Genomic DNA, 25,072 nt, shown 5'->3' on the forward strand with positions numbered 1-25,072 from the left:
TCGGACGTCCTCGTGTTCCATGTTGATGAAGCCATCCACGACACCCTGCGCGGGTTTCCCATTACGGCCTCCACGGTGGCAATTGCGATCATGCGTGACCCATTATTGCGCCGTGTCCGCTCCTATGTTCAGCACGGGTTACCCAGCTGTGACCCCACCCGCGACCAGCAGCACCTTCAATTCTTTTTTTCTATTCGCCATCAGCTGTCGCCGGTGGATGGTGCCCTATTGTGGGTAGACCCTACATCCACTCCACGTGTGGTCGTCCCCCAGCATCTCCAGACCGAAGTCTTGCGTCTCTTACATCAAGGCCATTGGGGAATCGCTCGCACCAAGGCGTTGGCCCGGCGTCACGTCTTTTGGTTCGGGCTTACCAGGGACGTCACTCACATGGTTCAGAAATGCTCCACGTGCGCCCAACAGCCGCCCCGGCCCCCTCAAACCTTCCTCTCTTGGCCTAAGCCGGCGGGTCCCTGGGATCGCATTCATTTGGACTTCGCTGGCCCCTTCCTCGGCTACCAATGGCTTCTCGTCACCGATGCCTTTTCACATTTTCCGTTCGTTATGCGTTGTACCAGCACCACTTTGGAAGCGAACCTCGCTGCTCTCCAGAAAGTTTTGCCCTTGGAAGGGTTGCCGCTAACAATTGTTACCGATAATGGCCCTCAATTCCGGAGTCAGGAATTCTCGACGTTTTGTTCTGCCAACGGCATCCGACACGTCTTCAGTCTGCCCTTTCACCCGCAATCGAATGGCGAGGCCGAACGCCTCGTCCGGGCATTTAAGGCCCAAATGACAAAATATGCTTCCGCCCACACTTTGGACGCGTCGCTGACGTTGTTCCTCAGTTCCTATCGGTCGACGCCCATCGGCTCCCATAGTCCGGCGGAACTTTTGCACTTCCTCCGGCTCGGACCCAAACAACGGGTTCCGACTGCACAGGCTCCCTTTGTTCTGGGATCCCTTATCTGGGTGCGAGGTTTCAGCCCGAGTGCCGGATGGATTCAGGGGGCGATCGTCCGGCCGCGAGGCCGTCAGCTCTTTGACGTCCGCATCGCCGACACAGTGGTCTGCCGGCACCGCAACCAACTCCGGCGCCGGTATCAGGGTTTTCCGACCACCTCTTCTTTCCGGCAAATCCCAGACAGTCGTACCTGTGAAATATATATCCGGCCGCCCGGATGTGCTCCCTTCCACCCATGGTCGGCGTGCAGGGGCGCCAGACCCTGTTCAGCAGCAACAGCCGTGGTCTCCACAGCGGCTGCAGGCTCCACTGGCTCCTCCGCCGGCCCGACCGGCGGCGCCATCCGCCATCGTTGAAGATGCCCCCACGCCCTTGGCACCACCGCCGCCGATGTCGCATCCTAGCCTGCGACGCCCACACGGTCCACTTTCCGGGCAGCATCCCGCGGACGTCGATGAACCTATGCCCCTGGCGCCGTCACGGCCGGCTTCCCCGCCTTTTCCGCGACCCAGCTCCGCTCCGCTCCGCCCTACTCTGCGGGAGTGACGAGCAGGACGACGCCGCCCTCCTCTCCACCCCCCACGCCCATGAAAGGAGGTGTGTACTGTCTGCCATCGGGTTCCCCTAAATGGCAGGCAGCACCGCATAATAGCCACGCTATGAGGGAGACAAACCAACATCCAAACAGGCGAAGACATCAGGTAAACATGCCGAAGATTAATAGGAACCTTTCCTTGCAGAAGTCGACGCGACGTATCCGGCCACGGATTCCTACACCGGGTTTCTATTGGCTCCAGCTCACTATATAGGCCCGGCCGGTCGAAGGCAGACCAGTCTTCGTCCGCTGCTAATGGCAACCGCTATAGTTGAGTCTCCAAGAAGATATCACCGAAGCCGCTGTACTACACCGCCGATCGAAGTACCAGCCGACCGAGAGGAACCACATCTCCGGCTAGATCTACGGACGTCTACATCTGTTGTACAGCCAGCTATTGTATTGCAGAAGAAGTTACGGTCAATAAACTGTTGGAGAATACAACAACACACTTACTTTCTATACACATATTACAAAAAGGTGCTGGCCACTCCAGTCAAACTATGCCGTTATCCTGAAAGAAGTCATTCACAAGATGTGCACGATGGTGGCGCGTATTGTCGTTCATGAAGATGAATGCCTCGCCAATATGTTACCGATATGGTTGCACTATCACTCGGAGAATGGCATTCAGCATCTTACAGCCGTTACGGCGCCTTCCATGACCACCAGCGCCGTACGTCGGCCCACATAACGCCACCCCAAAACAGCAGGGAACCCCCCACCTTGCTGTACTCGCTGAACTGTGGGTCTAAGGGGTTCAGCCTGACCGGGTTGCCTCCAAAAACGTCTCCGACGATTGTCTGGTTGAAGACATATGTGACACTCATCGGTGAAGAGAACGTGATGCCAATCCTGAGAGGTCTATTCGACATGTTGTTGAGCCCATCTGTACCGCGCTGCATGGAGTCGTGGTTGCAAAGATGGACCTTACCATGGACGTCAGGAGTGAAGCCGTGCATCATGGAGCCTATAGCGCCCAGATTGAGTCGTAACACGACGTCCTGTGGCTCCACGAAAAGCATTATTCAACATGGTGGCGTTGTTGCCAGGGTTCCTCCGAGCGATCGAACGGCGGTATTCACCGTCTAGGCATGGCTGAACTACAGACAACACTGTCGGACCCCCTCCGTCTAATGGGCGCTGCTCATGCATGGTTGCTTACATCTTTGGGTGGGCTCAGTGACATCTCTGAACAAAGAAAGGGACTGTGTCTTGTTCACATGGCTCTAAGTACTATGGGACTTAACATCTGAGGTCATCAGTCCCATAGACTTAGAACTACTTAAACCAAACTAACCTAAGGACACCACATACATCCATGCCCGAGGCAGGATTCGAACATGCGATCGTAGCAGCAGCGCGGTTCCGCAGTGAAGCGCCTAGAACCGCTCGGCCACCGCGGCCGGTGGACTGTGTGTGTTATACAATATCTGCAGTCAATGTCTATCTTCAGGAGCTCTGGAAACTGGGTTCGTGCAAAACGTTTATTCATGTGTGTATACGAATAAGTGAATTTACTCATGGCACTTTCGTTGCCTACTCATGCGCTTATTGTCAGAACTCAAATTATTAATCAGATTAATTAATATAATAAAAATGAACCTTAAATTGCTGCTGTACCCATATACCACCACAATAAAACCAAAACAGTGAATGTTTTGGGGAGTATTAATGAGAACAGTGGTGTATTTAAGTTTACAAAATATGACAAGTTTCATTAATCTTTTTGTAACTACAACTAGCTGATAAATCTTACTAAAAAATGACAAGTATAAACGAGAAAAGGAATGGTGTCAGATTGGCAAAGCATACATTTTAGTGGAAGCTATACAAATTCTCCCCTGAATTAATCCCTACTACAACGCAATCTGACTTCGTTTACATGAATCCACTGTGCGGCCCAACTCGTTTCAAATGGAATCAGCTACGACCAAGTGTACCTCAAACTGTGGTTCACCTGAGAACAGGAACGTGTGAAGATTATTTAACAACCCTACGCCGATGCAGCAGTATTTTAGGCTTTCAAGTGAAAGGGCGACAGCAGAAGAACGCGCGGTGTTTGCTAGCTGTGCCCTGCGGCAGTCGTAATCTTCTGACGCTTCCACGAGACTTTGAAAACTAAACTTCTGGTTATCAAAAAACGGGGAACTTCCCTAACAGAGCCTTGATATTGTGGCATATTTCAGCGTGAGATGCACCCGTTTGCTGATCTGGCCAAACCAATTTGACTCACAGGCCCTAAGGTGCATGCTGCAATTGTCAAACGTCGGAGAGCCGACTCAAGACGATTAAGTTCATCCTCCTGGCACGCGATATGTCCGAGATGATACACAATTCCACAGTCGATACAGTTGTAAACTGCCACTGGCTTTTAGTCCAGCACAAGACACAGACCACAAGTCTCTACCACTAGGGAAACACCAGAAGTTCTCCACCAGGAGAGGGCCAGTAGACGAAACTCGCAAAGAATGACAACCCTTCCCACTATCCCTCCATAAGGTAGACGAATTAGCAGAAACGAAACCTTCTCCCACGTTGCACAGACGAATCGAACTATTCTCTACTCATTGAAGCTCCCCTCTTGACTGTTCTGTTATCCTGGTAGCCAATCTAAACACAGCACCGCTGTTCCCACGTAGGGGGAGCAAACCTCCACTTTGCATATCCTGAGACAATCCAATCAGCGACTCCAAATCTATTTTGTCGGAAAAAAGAAGATTTTAGGCTAGGGAGACATCGTTCTCACGGTAAGCATGGCCACGTTTTGGTAAAAAACATATGTCTAGATGGGACCACACTCCCTCATTTACAGAGAGATTTAATCTTTCATGGCCGACCATTTCCAATTTTTGAAAGAAGGCTCTTAAGCTTCCCAGACAGTCGTACCTGTGAAATATATATCCGGCCGCTCGCTAAAAGAACCTGGTGACTTCCTGGTGTCAGGGGGTTTACACTCTTGCCTCCATCAAACAGGTGCACCAGCCATCCCGTCCATGGCTTCTAACATGAGAATGCACGGAGTTTCATGACTTCCCACGGTTTGCACAAAGACTCGGTTTACAGCAGTCTCTCTTAACTGGCTTCCTCGACCAGCTTTTCGCCAACTTACTGCCGTGGCAATGGACTGCTGCCTGCCTCAAATATTTTGCAAACTGCATCCTTCGTGTCTGACCCTAAGCACAAGGAGGAGTGTGTTTCAAAAAAAAATGGTTCAAATGGCTCTGAGCTCTATGGGACTTAACTGCTGTGGTCATCAGTCCCCTAGAACTTAGAACTACTTAAACCTAACTAACCTAAGGACATCACACACATCCATGCCCGAGGCAGGATTCGAACCTGCGACCGTAGCAGTCGCGCGGTTCCGGACTGAGCGCCTAGAACCGCTAGACCACCGCGGCCGGCCGGAGTGTGTTTCACCCATAAGTCCCTGTACAGGTACAATCGACTCAGTGCTGCTTCTCAGAATCACTCATACGGCCAGGTCGCTGTACTGAGGATTTATGGCCCCAAATTCATCTCTCTCCCTGTTCACCATCACCTCCACTACTGCCTCCCAGATATAAGTTATCTATAGGTCCCATATGCAGTTATAAAAATATTCTGCCCACAATTTCCCCTGGTAAAAATGTCATAAGCCACACATACCAAACGTAGTACTGGGGAACACCGAGATCATCACCTCAAGTATGAACGTTAATCTGACAGACAATGTTGTTAACGTGACAGAGTGATATGCCAACTCTCAGTGTCTCAATTAATCGAACATGTGATTCCACATGCAGCACATCTCAAAACGGGATTGGTATCTGAAAGCACTGAGAAAATTGACAATATGTTATATGACAAGTGGCATATAATTGTGAACGAAGGAAGTGGTGCCATACGAGTATAAAATTCCGACATTCGCGCATCATTTAAAAATAATTACCTGTTTCTATATGCCTGAGGCTGTAACACGCGATCTACTACATCACATAATAAAATAAAGAACATTTGGAGTGGTTTGTGTAATCGGGAGGGCCAGAACGTAGTTTTTGGATGATAGCTTCTCCTTAGTGTCTAACTACAAACCATAGAACAGTAACTGGTTAATTTTAATTTTACAGAAGTCTTATGGAGAAACTAGGAGAAAAACTACCTTGGAAGAAACCTGTATCATAGAAGACCAAGAAATCATCTTCCATCAGGACAATGCCCCTGTCCTCAAAGATACTATGGGAATGGGGAAACTGATGGGTATGATTTACAAACAGCCACATTGTTCACCACATATGTCTCCTTATTTCATCTGTTCCTATTTCTAATGAAATGTGAGGTTTTGTAACATTTTGAGTCGAATGAAGAGGTTATGGCATCTTCAGGTATGGAATCAATTCACTCGAAAAAGTTGGAAACTTCCATTGGCCTAAAAGAGGACTGTGTGAAAACGTATGTGTCCGTTCACCTTTTTATTTAGAATCTTTTACAGGTATGCTTAGGTTTCACCAACAAGTAAGAAGTGTCTCCAAATCCAAGATAGATGAGAGAGATGTCAGCACCACTTTTGCTTTATGGCGCTATACTATGACTACACACTATCTGATCGAAAGTATCCAGACATCCCTATGTATTGCTGAATCCGCCACTAGATTTCACGAGGGAGTACCTGTCAGTATAAAAGAAGAGGGTTAGTACTGCACATGTCAACTGAATAGCAGTAACAGAAGAGTCGTTTGGTCAGGAGAACTCGTTGTCGTGGACAAGTCACTGGATTCACCTGAGTAATAAATTATAAGGGACATTTAAAAACTTCTAAAGCTGCATAATTAAATGGTTACTAATGTTAGTGTGAAGTGGAAAGGGAAGGGATAAACACAGCTAAACAGAGATCAGGCAAAACTAAGGCTCTGACGGGTAGTGACCATTGAACTTTACAGAGAGTCGTTGTAATAATCGCATGGAATCAGCAGTAGAAATACTCTGAGTTCCAAAGTGCTGTCAGCAGTCCAGCTATAAAAATGACTGAGCATGAGGAGTTAAATGGAATAGGGTACAATGGTCAAGTAACTCCTCATAAGCCAGACATATCTGTAGGCAATGCTATGGGGTGCTTGAACTGATGTAAAGAGTGACACCACTGGACAGTGAATGACTGGAGACAAGTGGTTGGAGAGTTGAATCACACTATACCTAGTCGCAGTCAGGTGCTGTACTCGGTTCTTTGAATCAATTTCCTTGAAGTCAAATAGCAACTTGGTTTGTACCATAACTATCAGACCTCTGACTCTGAATGGTTACCTGCCATCATTTTTAGTCGTAACAGTGAATTACGTAGTGGGTGGTGTTTCGATATGGGGTATGGGCTATGAACACATTTTACGGTATTGTGTATTGAGTACAGTAAAAGAACATTTCGGAGACGATGATTGTATCAGCATGACAATGCACACTTTCATAAAGCACAATCTGTGAGACAATGGTCTGTGGACAATATCACTCCTGCAATGAACTGGCCTGCCAAAGAACCAACCTGAATGCAATAGAGCACCTCTGGGATGAGTTTGGACGTCATTGTCACTCCAGACACCAGCGTCCGACATCACTATCTTGTCTGGTTTAGGCTTATCAGGAAAAACGGTCCGCCATTGCTCAACAGACATTCAGACTCCTAGTGAAAGTGTCCCCCTCGGAGTTCAAGCAGTCATAAAGGTTAAGGGTGGACACACCTCGTATTAATGTCCGGATACTTTTGATCAGGTAGTGTATACACTGATGAGCTAAATCTTTATGACCCGCAGTGTGGCAACGATTCAGCGTATGGTATCGGCAAGTCATTTGCAGGCTGCCGGAGGAATGTGGCACCAAATGTCTACGCACATGTTTCACAATTCCCGTAAATTATGAGCCAGTGGTTTGTGGGGGTGGATCTGGCGCCCGATAATGTCCCAGATGTGTTGCACTAGGTTCAGATCAAGGGAACTTGGTGGCCAAGACAGCAGCGTGGTGCACTATTATGCTCCAGAAACCACAGTAACACGATGCTAGATTTTTGACACGAATAGTTATTCTGTTGGAAAATATATTCCCTGTCAAGTAACATTAACTTAGTGCACAGCTGTCGCAGTGCCCTCGATTAGTACCATAAATCTAGCTGACGCACAGGTGAATGTCCACCATAGCAGTGCCCTTACCGGCCTGCGACCCTGGCACGGTTCATGTTCTGAGCAGCCGTTCGCCACGTGACCGTATTCGTACGCAACTTACGATCTACTGTAACAAGATACGTGATACATATGATCACGCGACACGATTCCATTGATCCACTTTTAAATGCCGATCATCCCGTGGCCACTGCAATCGTAGCAGACGAAGCCATTGGCTCAACATAGGAACACATTCTGGTTGTCTGCTGCGAAGTCCCATATTCCATAATATTCTCTGAACAATGAAGACTTGTGATTGCGTTAAATTTGTACTCTGCGATCTCATCTCCCTAACGCTAACGCCTATCGCAGTTTACAGGCCGTGCAAGCCTCCGACCTCCACTTTCTTTGATGGGACGTGAACTTCAAACTCCTTGTCACCTCTTCGTTATTTCACCACCATTCAGTGATTTTCCATAGATGCTCACGAGAGTAGCAGGTGGACTGCTGGCCAGCTCCACCGTTTTGTAGATGCTCATTCCCAGACACCGGCCTCTAACAATCTGTCTTTAGTGGAAGTGGTTTATCGGAGTGAATTGCCGCATTTGCTATCCGCATTGTCGTTAGAATGATTTCCCATTCCATTCTTCTCTGCTTACGAACAGGATGATTGTAAATAAACTTCCGCTACTTCAGCCGGTGTAGAGGGAAATCTGTTTACCTTATGGGTACCCAACATTATAAGAACGATGTTGGGACTGAAAGAAGCGTTATTTGTATTGTTAGTAGTGTTAGTGTCATGCCTTTCCGCTAGGCGCGTATACTGGTACGGTGACGTAGGGGGCAAACACAAGTATTAGTCATTAGTGAGCTTTTCAGTTGCAGACAGTCAACATGTATCTGGGGAAGATGAACAGGACTTTACTCGTAAAGCTGTTTCATCGAAACAACAACAATAGTGGCACTACTCTTCACGAGTTCAGATGGTTCAAATGGCTCTGAGCACTATGGGACTTAACATCAGAGGTCATCAGTTCCCTAGAACTTAGAACTACTTAAACCTAACTAACCTAAGGACATCAATGCCCGAGGCAGGATTCGAACCTGCGACCGTAGCGGTCACGCTGTTCTCTTCAGGAGTATCAACGCATTGTAATGGAGAAGTCCTCTTTCTACACAGAGTTCGAAGAACATGATTCGGAAGTTCGAATTTATTGGCGCTTTTGGAACTTCTCCTGGGAGGGACAGGAGGCCAGCTGTGGCACAAATTGTTGAAAAAGCTGTTGTTGCAAGACTGAGAATGTTAGATGCAACGTGCGATCTTCAGCAGTGCAAGAGCTGTGTCATGACTGCTCAACATTCCATGCTCCATCATCAGAAAAATGATCCAAACAAGTGTGACATGGAATCAGCAGTGCTGTTCCAGGCTCTCATGGATACAGATGGTCGTCACATTGAGCAACGTTTGTAACCTAACGTAAGGGAGGTACGCAACTAAGAAATGTTATCCTCTCACTTTGAAATAAAAACTTGTTTCTTTCGATGGTTTATTCGTTATTTCTCTTTTCCATTTTCTTAAAAATGTTTCTGTAAAGTTTCATTGTCCTACTCTTACTCGTTTTTCAGGAGGGCCCTATGAAGTAGTGAAATTTTAATTCAAACCACCCTGTATTTTCCGTACCACGGCACGTGCCCGTAATTCCACAGGTGGCATTCAGTCTCGCAGTGGGAAATGGTCGCTATTCTTTGGCTCCTCACTGAGTAGCTTATTTACAAAATAATAGAAAGACTAGTTTAAGACGATCTGGGACAACATCAGGTTCGTTCCAGAAAAATGTAGGAACACAAGAAGCAATAATTACCTAACAACTTATCTTATTAGTGAGGTTTAAGAAAGACAAACCTACCTTTATAGCATTTGTAAATCTAGAGGAAGGAATGAATTAAGTTTAAACACCTGTCGACAGCTAGGTCATTCGAGACAGAGCACAGGTTCGAATAAGGGAAGGATTGGTGAGGAAATTGGCTGTGCCCTTTCAAAGGAACCAACAGGCATTTGCCACAAACCATTTAGGAAAATAAGAGAAAACCTAAATATAGATAGCCAGATGAGGATTTGAACTGTCATCCATCCAAAAGCGAGTCCAGTGTGCTAACCCCTGTGCACCTCGCTCCACGTAAACCTAAAAAAAGCTTTTGACAGTAGTGACCATGTAAGGTGGCAGAATAAATGAAGGTGAGTTTCGCACCTTACATAAGAGTTTTATACTTTGTAACAGGAAGGTGGATATTACACCTAACGTACATTGGCGATAATGAGCAGATTTGACTATAAGTATGTAATGCCAAAGGGATGACACTCTATCAATGGTATTAACACACTGCACCTATATAATGCATATCAATAAGCAGAAGGTGAAACAAGCAGCGAGAGGAAACGTTTTGTGTGGAAGCAAGCATGGGCAGACGCAGAGGCCGCACCACAGGAGGCACCACAAAAAGCTCTTAGGGGGGCGTCCCGCAGTGGGAGTCAGCGACCGGACAGGTGATGCATACTGAAGAGCAAGTAACGGGACACCAGAAGTAGGTCAGACAGAAGCTTTAAAAAACTGCATTCGGAATTACAAATCGATATGAACAAAACTAGTGACGCAGTTGATTATGTGAACAGCGAATGGTACATATGTAACGTTAAGGCGTCTCGAGCGGGCAGAAAACGTCCGATTGGCGGAAACGAAGTAGGAAGGAGTGAAGTACAGAGATTTCGACGCAGTTTGGTGGTAAGGTCCATGTGATTGGCAGAGAGAGTTTCCACAAAAATAAGAGGAACGCTCCTATTGATCGAAAAAAGCTGTGACGTAGAGAACGAAAGAACTCAGGTGGGGAGACAGTTCGGCTATGAGAAAGACATGAGCGAACTTTTCGAGGATTCTTCTTTGAATTGGCGTCAAGTGCAGAATGGGGTGCATAACGCTCTGTACAACGCAGAGGAGATATTTGTGTGAACACTGTGTTCACTGTAGCTGACATTCAGCTGGATATTAGCTGTAGCGTTGTTGAGCTCCAACTGGGGAGAAACAACCAGCCAGTTAGTAATTGTCCTTGCGAGGACTGAGAGGGCATTTTAATATACACACTGCTCCAGGCTTGCGCGTCCATATCGCCATATTCCAAGACAAGAGATGAGTGCATGTTTTCTCGCATAACGAGAAACATAGGGAGAGTTTCTGCTGGAAAAATCAGCAACGGCTTAATTACTTTTTATATGAATTTCAGTGGGCGAGAACAACCATGCGGATGACAGCTCATCGCAGCCCGTGAGCAGAGGGTTAAACTTGTTGGTTCACCAGCTTATGTCCACTGTAAACTCGAGCCACCTTGCATAACCTTTTGCTCAACTTGTCACAAAGCTAACCATCCTCCATAGACTTGATTGTCATCTAAAACAGTACCGAACTTTGAACCGCAATCGGATGATTTATCATAGTACTGGCCGGCATCATGACGTAGCCCTAAGAATAATTTTGTAAAGAAACTTCTAGTTAAAATTTACGATTGTGGTATTTGGGATTATTTCACTTTCTGAGGACGAGATGCGTTCGTTTGACAACTGTTGTAACATTGTCAAGTTTGTAAACTGTGTAAATGCGTGTAATTCTGTGATGATATTGCCGGCCGCGGTGGCCGTGTGGTTCTAGGCGCTCCAGTCCGGAGCCGCGCTGCTGCTACGGTCGCAGGTTCGAATCCTGCCTCGCGCGTGGGTGTGTGTGATGTCCTTAGGTTAGTTAGGTTTAAGTAGTTCTAAGTTCTAGGGGACTAATGACCACAGCAGTTGAGTCCCATAGTGCTCAGAGCCATTTTTTGTGATGATATTGCAACAATAAACCAAAATTGTTCACAAGTTACACAGTGGTTGTTCTGACCTCAAAACCTTACAACCGTAAAGCAAAGACAAAAATGTAGAATTCCCGCTATGACATTCTGTTTGTACATTGAGTAAAAAGTTAAGGAAACAAGGGGAAATTTGTAAGTGGAATGAAAGATCCGGGAGAAGAAATGAAAACCTTTAGGTTTTGCGTTGACATTGTATTTCTGTCAGAGATAGTTAAGTACCTAAAAGTCCTCTGAACAGAATGTATGGTATTTTCAAAAGAGATCACAAAATGAGAATCAACGAAAGTAAAACAAGGATAACTGCATGTATTCTAATTAAGTCAGGCGATTCTCGGGGAACTAGACTAGGAAATGAGACACCAAAGGTTTTAAATGAGCTATATTCTTTGGGGCAGTAAAGTAACTGACGATGGCCGAAACAGAGAGAATATAAAATGCAGACTGGAGAAAGCATGAAAAGTGTGTTCCATAAACAGAATTTTCCTATCGTGGATTACTAATTTAAGCTTTAATAATACTTTTTTGTACACCAGGGCGTGCTAAAAAGTAATACCTCCAAATATTTTATGAGAAAACTTTTAAAATAATATCAATGTTATTAACATTCTACATCTTTATTCTTCATGCCTACATATTCATTTCTCAACATAGTCACCCGGACGACGAACAAATTCATTTCAACGAGAGGCCAGTTTGTTGATACTTTCACTACAGAATGCTTAACTTTATTCACAGAGACACGGCATGACTTCTGCTTGCACCGCTTCATCACTATCAAAGAGAAGTCCTAGAAGCCGTTCTTTAAGTTAGGAAAACAGGTGAAAACTGGATGGAGCGAAGTTGGGACTTTATGGAGGATTAAGAATGACAGGGAACCACAGGCGTCGGATAGTTTCCGATGTCGCAGCCCTCGTGTGTGGCGTGGCACTGTCGTGCTGAAGAAGAAAGTGTGGACGCACAGTTTCTGCGGATAGAATTCGATTACAGCACTGTGTTACTCACACAACCACATGGTTACGTTACACAGCGTCAAAAAATGGTTCAAATGGCTCTGAGCACTATGCGACTCAACTGCTGAGGTCATTACTCCCCTAGAACTTAGAACTAGTTAAACCTAACTAACCTAAGGACATCACACACACCCATGCCCGAGGCAGGATTCGAACCTGCGACCGTAGCGGTCTCGCGGTTCCAGCCTGCAGCGCCAGAACCGCGCGGCCACTTCGGCCGGCCTACACAGCGTCATGTTACACTTTGCAATTCGGAGCCCTCCAGCGGCATAGGGCTGCAAATATATACAGGGTATTACAAAAAGGTACGGCCAAACTTTCAGGAAACATTCCTCACACACAAAGAAAGAAAATACGTTATGTGGACATGTGTCCGGAAACGCTTACTTTCCATGTTAGAGCTCATTTTATTACTTCTATTCAAATCACATTAATCATGGAATGGAAACACACAGCAACAGAACGTACCATCGTGACTTCAAACACTGTGTTACAGGAAATATTCTAAAATGTCCTCCGTTAGCGAGGATACATGCATCCACACTCCGTTGCATGGAATCCCTGATGCGCTGATGCAGCCCTGGAGAATGGCGTATTGTATCACAGCCGTCCACAATACGAGCACGAAGAGTCTCTACATTCGGTACCGGGGTTGCGTAGACAAGAGCTTTCAAATGCCCCCAATAATGAACGTCAAAAGGGTTGAGGTCAGGAGAGCGTGGAGGCCTTGGAATTGGTCCGCCTCTACCAATCCATCGGTCACCGAATCTGTTGTTGAGAAGCGTACGAACGCTTCGACTGAAACGTGCAGGAGCTCCATCGTGCATGAACCACATGTTGTGTCGTACTTGTAAAGGCACATATTCTAACAGCACAGTTAGAGTATCCCGTATGAAATCGTGATAACGTGCTCCATTGAGCGTAGGTGGAAGACCATGGGGCCCAATCAAGACATCACCAGCAATGCCTGCCCAAACGTTCACAGAAAATCTGTGTTGATGACGTCATTGCACAATTGCGTGCGGATTCTCGTCAGCCCACACATGTTGATTGTGAAAATTTACAATTTGATCACGTTGGAATGAAGCCTCACCCGTAAAGAGAACATTTGCACTGATATGAGGATTGACACATTATTGGATGAACCATTCGCAGAAGTGTACCCGTGGAGGCCAATCAGCTGCTGATAGTGCCTGCACACGCTGTACATGGTACGGAAACAACTGGTTCTCCCGTAGCACTCTCCATACAGTGACGTGGTCAACGTTACCTTGTACAGCAGCAACTTCTCTGACGCTGACACTAGGGTTATCGTCAACTGCACGAAGAATTGCCTCGTCCATTGCAGGTATCCTCGTCGTTCTAGGTCTTCCCCAGTCCCGAGACATAGGCTGGAATGTTCCGTGCTCCCTGAGACGCCGATCAATTGCTTCGGACGTCTTCCTGTCGGGACACCTTCGTTCTGGAAATCTGTCTCGATACAAACGTACCGCGCCACGGCTATTGCCCCGTGCTAATCCATACATCAAATGGGCATCTGCCAACTCCGCGTTTGTGAACATTACCTTCCTTCAACTGGACCAACTGGCGGTGAATCGAGGGAGTAAAGTACATACTGACGAAACTAAAATGAGCTCTAACATAGAAATGAAGCGTTTCCGGACACATGTCCACATAACATATTTTCTTTATTTGTGTGTGATGAATGTTTCCTGAAAGTTTGGCCGTACCTTTTTGTAATACCCTGTAGACGTGAAGAATAAAGATGTAGGATGCTAATAAAGTTTCCTTTAAGAGTTTCCACATGAAAAATTCGGAGGCATTACTTTTCAGCACGTCCTAGTATTTCTCTGGAGAGTGGCCTGGTGTGGAAATAAAACGGAACTCTAAACGGGTGAGACAAGAAGAGAATAGATGGTCTTGAATTTTGTGTTAGATTGATACATCGGATAACTAATGAAGACGTACTGAAGCAATTTGGGAAGAAAAGAATCTTGTGGAGCACCTGGAATAAAAGAAGGTTTCGGTGGAAAGGACACGTCTTGAACTATCAACGAATTCGCAGTTTGGCAACGAACGGAAGTATGAGGAGTAAAAGTCCAGAGGGAGTCCATGGCTTGAATACAGTAAGAGGGTTCAATTTGATGAGATGACTCGGAAAAAAATCATGCAGTTTTCGAACACAGTATTATTCGGGTACTGACCGACACAGTTACGTCGATTGAATATCCAGGCGTACTGTGCAAAGCGACATGAAATGGAACGAGCACTTTACGTTGTTTGTAGGGAAGGCGAATAGTCGACTTCGGTTAATTGCGAGAATTCTAGGAAACTGTAGCTCATTTACAACAGGAGACAGCACACAGAACACTTGTACAACTCTTTCTAGAGTACTCCTCGAAACTTTGGGACTCGATCAGGTGAAGGGAAACACTGAAGCAGTTCAGAGACGTGCTACTAGATGTGTTACAGGTAGATTCCATCAACACCCGGGTATTACGGATATGCTCTGTGACCACAAATGGGAATGACTGGATGGACGGTCGCAGGTTCGAATCCTGCCTCGGGCATGGATGTGTGTGATGTCCTTAGGTTAGTTAGGTTTAAGTAGTTCTAAGTTCTAGGGGACTGATGACCTGAGAAGTTAAGTCCCATAGTGCTCAGAGCCATTTGAACCATTTTTGGACTGGATGGAGCAAGAGGTTCTCCTCGTGAAAACTATTTAAAAAGTGTAGAAAACTGATATTTGCGACAGGTTGCAGAACAATTATATTGCCATCGACATACATCTCGTGTAATAACCACAGCGAAAGATACATGAGGACCTGAACGGAGCATATAGTCAGTCGATTGCCTCTCGCTGCATTTGAGAGTGGACCAGGAAAGGGAATGAGTAACTGTGGTAAAAGACAGCAACCACCATCTACGTCTACATCGACACTCCGCAAGCCAACTGACGGTGTGTTGTGGAGGGTAATTTTGAAACCACTAACTGATCCCCCTTTCCCATTCCATTCTCAAATTGTGAGTGGGAATAACTGATGTCGGTATGCCACCATATTAGCTCCTGAAAATATTCTCACAAAATTTCAAAAGTAAACCTCTCCGTGATGCACAAAGCCTCTATTGTAGCGTCTGCCACTGGACTTTGTTGAGTAACCCTCTAACCCTCTCGCACAGACTATACGATGCTGCTACGAAACGCGCTGATCTTCGTTGGATCCTTTCTAATTCCTCTGTCAGTCCTACCTGGTATGGGTCTCAGATTGACGAACAATATTCAAGAATCTGTAGAACAAGCGCCTTGTAGGCTACTTCTTTCGTAGATAAGTTGCACTTCCTTAAGATTCTTCCTACGAATCTCCGTCTGGCGTATGCTTTTCCTATTTGTTTTATGTGGTCCTTTACTTCAGACCTTCTATGTAGTTACTGCTATATATTTTACAGTATTTACGCTTTCCATCACTTTGTTATTTTCTTGTGTCTCTGCTATATGTTAAATTTATTTACACTCAGGGCCAACTGCCAGTAACTGCACCATTCTTCTATCTTTTGTATGTCATTCTGCAAATCGACACTGTATTCTGGCGTTCCTGCTTTCTTATAGACAACTGCATCATCTGAAAACAGTCTTTAACAGCCTCCGACGATTTCTACTAGACCATTTATATATACTGTAAACAGTAACAATCCTATTACCCATCCTTGGGGTACTCCGGATATTACCTTTGCATCTGTCAATTTCGTTCCGATAAGAGAAATGATCAAAGAAATGGAACAGAAAGGTATTGATGTGCTGCATTCATTGTGTAAAGCCGGCCGCGGTGGTCTCGCGGTTCTAGGCGCTCAGTCCGGAACCGGGCGACTGCTACGGTCGCAGGTTCGAATCCTGTTTCGGGCATGGATGTGTGTGATGTCCTTAGGTTGGTTAGGTTTAAGTAGTTCTAAGTTCTAGGGGACTGATGACCATAGATGTTAAGTCCCATAGTGCTCAGAGCCATTTGAACCATTTGAACCATTGTGTAAAAGAATATGGGAAACTGGGGAGTGGCCGGATGACTAATCAAAGTCTCCCTTCATCCTCTTACTCAAGAAAAGGTCTATCAGGAACTGCTCCAACTACCGAACTATTGCCCTCATATCTCACGCAAGTAAAATTTTGCTCTACATCCTAAACCAACGTTTGAAGCCGTCCGTTCAGCCTCACATATCCACGAAACAAGCAGGTTTTGTTGGAGGGAAAGAAACTCGTGAAGAGATTCTCAACATAAGACAAATAATAAAAAAAATCGCGAGAATTCTGTGTTCCTGTTTTCATCTGCTTCCTTGACTGTAGGAAAGCCTTTGATAGTGTTGTCTGAGAAAAGTTGTGGCAGGTGCTTGCAGCTGATAGCATTGATCAAAGTTCTATACAATAATCACTTCGCAGTTGTAAAGACAAGTGCTGGCATGTCTGATTCCTTCAGTGTATCAAAAGGTGTGAAACAGGGTTGTGTCCTATCCCCACAACTGTACAACATCTATGCAGAACATGACATTAGGAAAGCTCTTAATGGTTGCATCAAAGGCATCTCAGTTGGTGGGAGAACTTTGCTGATGACACTGTACTTTTAGCCAACAGGGAAGATGAACTTGCTGAGCTAATATCAAGAATAAAGGACATTAGTCTAGCATATGGATTAGACATCAACCTCAGCAAGTCCAAACTCATGGTAATTGATCGAGAACAGATCCAGCTCACAGGTCGATTAAGGGACCTGGAAGTCGTGCATTCCTTAATCTATCTTGGGTCAACCATCTGCAGCACGGGAAGTTGTGAAGATGAGTTAAGAAGACGGATTACGCTAGGGCGAATGGCTATGTAGAAGCTCACCAGGATCTGGCAGAGCAGAGCAATAACAAATAGCACAAAGATCCGGCTACTTGAAACACTCGTGTTTTCTGTCTTCTTTTATGGTTGCGAAACATGTACACTCAAGGCCAGAGACAAACAGAGCATTGGTGAGTTTAAGTTTTGGTGCTGGTGTAGGATGCTACGCATAAAATGGACCGAAAGAAGAACAAATGTGTCCATTATTGAACAACTCGATATATCCAGACGCCTTTCTTCTCGAGTCATCGAAAAAATTCTCCACGTCTTTGGCCATATTGTGAGAAGAGATGGAGAAAACCTACAGAAAATAATCTTGCAAGGAAAGACCAAGAGGAAGAGTAGCGAGCATATGTATAGATCAAATCAAGAAGGTCTCTGGTCTACCTCTTCAGCAGGCACTAAGAGAAGCTAGCAACCGTCCGGGATGGAGGCGCTAGGATCATGGTGTCACGACGCTCAGCAATGAGCACAACGATTTATGATTATGAAGAGCACATTGTTGAGTTCTGTATGCAAGGAAGTTCTGAATCCAGTCGCAAATGTGGTCTGACACACGTTAGGCTCGTATTTGTTTTCACTAGACAGCAGTGCACGACGATATCAAATGGCTTCCTGAAGTCAAGGAATACGACATCAACCTGAACGACTTGTCCGTAGCGTTATGGATCTCATGGAGGAACAGAGCGAGCTGAGTTTCGCAAGATTTCTGTTTGCGGAGATTTTCGTTGTCCAAAACGTCGTAATTCCTGAGCATAAAACATGTCCCATATTTTTACAACGGACTTCGATGCATTATAAAGGCCTATAAATATGTGTATCTGTCCCACAACGCTTCTTGAAACCGGAAAAAATCTGCGCTTTTTTCAGATCTAGGTACCCTTCGTCACGATAAACTACTGCTACAGCCGGCCGGGGTGGCCGAGCGGTTCTAGGCGAAACAGTCTGGAACCGAATCCTGCCTCGGGCATGGATGTGTGTGATGTCCTTAGGTTAGTTAGGTTTAAGTAGTTCTAAGTTCTAGGAGACTGATGTCCTCAGAAGTTAAGCCCCATAGTGCTCAGAGCCATTTTAACCATTTTTTGAACTACTGCTAGAAGGGGAGCAAGATCTTACGCATAATCTTTGTAGAAGCTTACATGTATCATCTGGTCCTGATAGTTCTTCACTACTAAGCGATTGTAGTTGCTTTTCTATTGCGCGGTTGGTTATCTCAGTATCCGCCGTTTCGACGTTCGTACAATGATTGAAAAGAGGGACCGTATTGCGATTTTCCGCGATGAAACGATTTTGGAAGACCGAATTCAGTATTTCGGCCTTCTCTCTGCTATCTTCCCTTTCAGCGGATCGTACGGTGGCTTTCGGAGCATGCAAGCAGATGTACATTGTGATATTTATTCAAAGATGAAGAGCTTTGTAAAGATAGACAAGCGTTTCTGGACTAAAGACCACAACGATAACATATATAGCTTTGCAACAACAACAAAAAGTTAATGTAGATATTTTCTTTGTAGCTGGTAGGCGTTTTATAATACTAGCTTATCTCAGTATACAGGCACGTTTACCTTCAGTCGCCACGCGGGGTAGCCGCGCGGTCTAGGCGGCCACAGTTCGTGCGGCCTCCCCTGTCGGAGGTTCGAGTCTTCCAGCGGGCTTGGGTGGGTGTGTTGTCCTTAGCGTAAGTTCGCTTGAGTTACATTAAGTATTGTATAAGCCTAGTGACCGATGAACTAAGCAGTTTGGTCCCATGGGAACTTACCCCAAATTTCCAAATTTTACCTTCAACGTGTCAATAATATCTAGGCTGACCAGACTTCCCGGTGCCGGGACAGTCCGGGTTTCACATAAACGTTCTCGTGTCCCGAGAAAATTGTTCGAGACATGTAATTGTCGCAGTTTTTAATCCAGAAACAAAATGCGTACAATAATATTTCTTATTTAATTATATACTGGGCTATTCAAAAAGAAGGAATAGATTTCAAAAATGTATTGCTTCCAAACTACCAAAGAAACACAATTCCAACGTCCCTGGTAAAACAAAAGTTCACATTTTTATGCATTCAATGTGAGCATCATGTAAATTTACTGCCACATACGAAGCAATTGGTCTCTCGTTATCGAATACAGAGCTTCAACAATGCGATCTCGCAGACTTTCAAGAGTAGCAAGTATAAGGGAACAAAAATGCTATCTTTAACGAAGCCCCACAGATAAAAGAAACAAGATAAGAGGTCTGGAGATCTCATCTTTCGCTCCTCCTCTTCCGATCCAACGTTAGAGAATTTCTCTTAGCACGTTTGACATTAACTGAGTGATGCCATACCAGAACGTTGGATTGGAAGAGGAGGAGCAAAAGATGAACTTCATCAGTGGTCTCCCATGTCTCCATATCTCATACCTTGTAACTTTTATCTGTGGGGCTACGTAAGAGATCGCGTTTTTATACCCCCTATACCTGACACTTTTGAAAGTTTGCGACATCGCATTGTTGAAGCTGTGAATTCGATAACGAGAGACAATCTGCTTCGTGTGTGACAGCAAATAAGCCACTTTTTTCATATTTGTCGTGTAACTAATGGTTCTCACACTGAATACATAAAAATCTGAACTTCTGTTTTTCCAGGAGCGTTGGAATTGTGTTTCCATCTTTTGTAGTTCCGATACAATAAATGTTTGAAATCTCTTCCTTCTTTTAGAATAGCCGCGTATTTATGAAAAACAGACTTCCAGAAGTAGAACGTTATAGAAATATATATTCTCACAATACCTTCTATAGGTCTGTCACATTTGGTTTAACTCGCCTTACGCCTAACGAAACAGCAAGAACGACGATGAAAAGAAAAGCAGATATTACCTACCTCTACCTCTAACTTCACGACCTTCTTCTTTGTGACTCTCGAGAGTAGTAAAATCAAAACCAAAGGAGGTATAAAGGAACACCACTTAAACTTTTTATCCTAACGGAACTGCAGCCATATGGAAGGTAATTTTGGGAAGAATGTGAGTGATGCGTTGGCAGAGCATATTGAATATTGTTTATCATGTTTAGAAGCTTGCCCTAAAAATCGGCTGTCAAACGAAATCTTATATTTTAGTATGAAATGTGTAATTTCTGTCTGATTAATAATATTGTACAGCTTTTAGGATTAACAAACTGTATCTACAGGGTGGCAATTATTGAACTACGTGAAATAAAATCGTCATAACTTCTGAATCGTTTGCTTTAGGACATTCAAACTGTACGGCTGGCCGCGGGCCATGATGATATTTAGTATGCGCATGCATGGCTTGGTTTAGCGGCGAAACCCACTTTCATTTCGATGGGTTCGTCAATAAGCAAGATTGGTACAACTGGGGTACTGAGAATCCGCATTTCAAGATCTAGAAGTCAATTCACACTCAATGGGTGAGCAATGTCCTATCACGGATTAATCGGCGCAATATTCCTTGACAGCGCGGGACTGCCGAACTGGTGTAGCCAAACGTGAAGGTTTTGGAAGATGATTTCATCCCCAATATCCAAAGCAACCCTGATTTCGACAAGATGTGTTTCATGCAAGACCTCATCGAAGCAGGAGAGTGTGCTGTCTGGAGGAGCACTTTGTGTATCGAATTCTGACTCTGGGTTACCCAGAGGCTACTGGAATGGGCCTCGATTGGTCACTATATTCTTCAGATACGAATACATGCGACTCCTTTTTGTGGGGCTGTATTAAAGACAAAGTGTACAGCAATAACTCCATAACCATTTCTGAGCTGAAAACAGCCGTTCATGAGGTCACCGACAGCATCGATGTTCCGATGCTTTAGCGGGTCATGCAGAATTTCGCTTTTCGCCTGCGCCACATCATCGCCAATGATGGCAGGCATATCGAACACGTCATAACCTAAATCCGAATATCTGTAGTGACGTTTACATATTGAGCAAAGTGTGTGTACGCCATAATTTGTAACTAATTTACGTTTTTTTTCATATAGTTCAATAATTGTTACCTTGTAAGTACCTAACAAATGAATAAACATTGCAGAAAATATATCTAGGCTCTTACAATGAAAAAGTTCTGTATTAGTATTTTTGATTTCTGAATAAAAAAATTTTATTTATGTATAATGTACCTACATTTCCTTTGCAATTCTCTAAATGAAGATACATTCTTGGTGTGGGGTTTTCAGCTGTGTCTCGATATTTTCTCTTTGGAATCTCGTCAGCCTAATAATACCACAAATAGCTTACCGGAATTAAGAGTTTAGGAAGGAAGCTATGGGGAGATCAAAGAACAGTATTGCCGTCGTTGATGGATAAGTCCAGCCACTGGTTTCACTGTCCGCTCCACAGGCGCCAGAGAACTCATTGGTAAAGCAGCACCTCGGAGTAGGTATGAATGGTGCGCCCCTGCTAGCGACGTGATTCCTGCGCCACGGGTAAGCGAGCGGTTCAAGGACGGGTCGAAAAACCGAGAACTTGTAGAGCGATGCTGGCGTGCAATGATTGGTGCGTAGCACCGGATGGCAGGTGTGAAAAGTGTGGTACGTGCGGCTGGTTGGTGGCAGGCGGTGGTGTGCACCAACGGCGCGCGACTTGTGGAAGGTGCGCAACGGACCTGCGCGCCGCGCAATCGTTATTGATCGTCGGGAAAGCTAGATACATGGGCGCTCCGGCACTGCCCGGCGCAGTCACTACTCTCTGGTCGCCACAGGCACCGTCGCACTGACCACGGAGGAGGCTCGCCTGCCCGCCCTAGGCCTCTCGCCGACTCCGTCGCGTGGTAAGTGCTTTTGCTGCCCACTCTGACCGCGCAACGGCCATGCGCACTGCCGCCCGCCGACTGCGCTGTAGCCTGGGGTTGCGCAGCAAACGCACTCTTCTCTGCTATGTGCAACAATGACATTTACATTTTATGAGCTGACTGCATCTACATCTACACATAAAATTGTACAATACTTACCGCAAGGTACTCGGTACCATTTTTAGCCGCTCTTTGTGATGTTTCATTTGTGTAAAAAGAATGAAAACTCTAAACGACACAGTGAACACCATAATCTCTCTTATCTTATTTTGATGACCAATACGAGAGATTACGATGCAGGCAGGCCTCCTGTGGTACAGTTTCATAACATACCGGGGTTGTATAAATTTTCCCATTGGGGTGTTTCGGACACAGCGTCGTTTTCTGCTAAAAATTCTCACTGGAGTCTTGAGCACCAGCTGCATTCACCTGTTATTAATCAAGTAGGGCGCCTGTGGGTTGATTCGACAGCTGCAGCCTGTCCGTTTGATATGTGCTCTAAATACTGGAGCGGTACTGAGGAACGTGGTTTACAAGTGTAAATAAATGATCTGGATAAAACCTGGCGGGTGTTTAGAGGGTGGTAAATAATACTATATGTTTTCCTTTATTTGTGCCCAATTTCACTTTTAAGCGGTAAAACACACGCCGAGAGGTAGTTTGGTAAATTAGGTTCAGGGGGAATATCTTCGAAACGATGATATATAAAAAATGTTTTCCATATAAAATGTAATACCCCCAAACTTTCTTGATGATTTCTTAATTATTTGGTACTTTGCAAAATTCCCCATCAGCATTAATTAATTTTGAAAAATGGAAACCTTCGTTACAATATAAATTAAAGAAGCTTTCAAGCCACATATGTCCATGTGTAATAACGCTGGTTTCCGAAACACAGTTTCAAGGAAATGAGTTGCGTAAAAGTTGAAGTTTGAGTATTTTCGACACATCTAATTAAAATATCTGAACATTCATTATTATTCCAATTATTCATTTTGCTTGCATTTATTTTATGGTTTAAATTGTTATTTTACGTTTTAATTTAAAGTTTTTCATTGTTTTTTAATTTCCCGTTTCACGTAAGTGTATTTTGTTAATTGAAAATAATAAATAACTCATTATTATGACTCAAAATCATTACAATACTGATAATCTGTATAGACATGCTAAAAATATAACGTTATTTACAACATGCACATAAAATGAACGAAATTTCTTCACATAATACACACGACGGAGGACACAATATAAAATAAAATTCTGTAGGATTTCAAATTGTCGCGGATGATCCTCTACATTTGTATCAGACGTATTTCACTACATTGGTAAGCCTTATCGAAGAGAACTGATTATTTACTAGTGATTGCAGCTTCATTGTATCGTTTCTCAAGTGGAGGTTGACACCATAATCATTCAAGAGAAGTAGATCTGAAAATTTTTTCAAAGAGGTCTTCCAACATCGAAATCCGTATACGGCCCGCGGCCGTACCTGCGCCGTCGAGTTCTTTGGGATCACCAAATGGACAAGTTTGTTGTCCTCTGGTACGACGCCCAAAACCGGTTTTTTACACTGACCACACACCTTTTCATAGGCGATTGGAGAACCTCTTTTTGAAGCCGTAAATGTTCTTGTGACACCATCGAAATCTGGCAGACATACATCTGGCCAGGTCAAAAGTTATTTGAAAGGTGATTTCTTTCCCAGTGAGGGAGAAAAATCTGTATGTTGTTAGATTCTTGGGGTGGTCAGTGTGAAAGATGCGTTTGGAGCATCGTACTTGACGACAAGGAACTCGTTAATCTGGTGATCCCAAAGGGCTCGAAGCCACAGCGGCAGCCGTTGGATGTAAACGGCTTTCGATAGTGAAATAACGTAGTAAGAAAATTTTCAGATCTAGTTCTGTTGAATTATTATGATTTAATGTCCACTTAAGGAATAGTATAATCAAGCTGCAGTCACCAGCACATAGTCAATTTTCTTTTCCAAGGCTTACCAATCTACTGAAATATACCTGATACAAAAGAAAGATATTTAGAGAATGACCCGAGACAATTTGAAATCCTGCTGAATTTTGCTTTTCGTTGGCCTCTTGACCATGTATATTATGTGAGGAAATTTCTTTCATTTCATATGCAAGGTGTAAAAAAATGTTATATTTTAAGCATGACTTTACATATGATCATTATTGTAAGGAACTGGTATCATAATAATGAGAGATTTATTCTTTTCAATTAGCAAAATACACGTATGTCAAACGGTAAACAAGAAAGAAAAAGAAATGTCAATATAAAACGTAAAATAACGATTTGAAACATAAAACAAATATCTACATCTGCATCTACATTTATACTCCGCAAGCCACCCAACGGTGTGTGGCGGAGGGTACTTTACGTGCCACTGTCATTACCTCCCTTTCCTGTTCCAGTCGCGTATGGTTCGCGGGAAGAACGACTGTCTGAAAGCCTCCGTGTGCGCTCTAATCTCTCTAATTTTACATTCGTGACCTCCTCGGGAGGTATAAGTAGGGGGAAGCAATGTATTCGATACCTCATCCAGAAACGCACCCTCTCGAAACCTGGCGAGCAAGCTACACCGCGATGCAGAGCGCCTCTCTTGCAGAGTCTGCCACTTGAGTTTGTTAAACATCTCCGTAACGCTATCACGGTTACCAAATAACCCTGTGACGAAACGCGCCGCTCTTCTTTGGATCTTCTCTATCTCCTCCGTCAACCCGATCTGGTACGGATCCCACACTGATGAGCAATACACAAGTATAGGTCGAACGAGTGTTTTGTAAGCCACCTCCCTTGTTGATGGACTGCATTT

General features: G+C 44.6%; 1 protein-coding gene across 1 annotated transcript in view; it reads left to right on the plus strand.

The window, feature by feature from the left end:
* The first annotated feature begins 1,322 nt into the window (after nucleotides 1–1,322).
* LOC124556154 (solute carrier family 41 member 1-like) overlaps nucleotides 1,323–25,072 on the plus strand; it is a 369,549-nt gene continuing 345,799 nt past the window's right edge. Inside the window, exons 1-2 of the mRNA XM_047130165.1 lie at nucleotides 1,323–1,561; nucleotides 22,133–22,224. Coding sequence (XP_046986121.1) covers nucleotides 1,323–1,561; nucleotides 22,133–22,224 — 331 coding nt within the window. The remainder of the gene's footprint in view (nucleotides 1,562–22,132; nucleotides 22,225–25,072) is intronic.

Source organism: Schistocerca americana, chromosome X (genome assembly GCF_021461395.2).
Source record: "Schistocerca americana isolate TAMUIC-IGC-003095 chromosome X, iqSchAmer2.1, whole genome shotgun sequence".
Taxonomy (NCBI): Eukaryota; Metazoa; Arthropoda; class Insecta; order Orthoptera; family Acrididae; genus Schistocerca; species Schistocerca americana.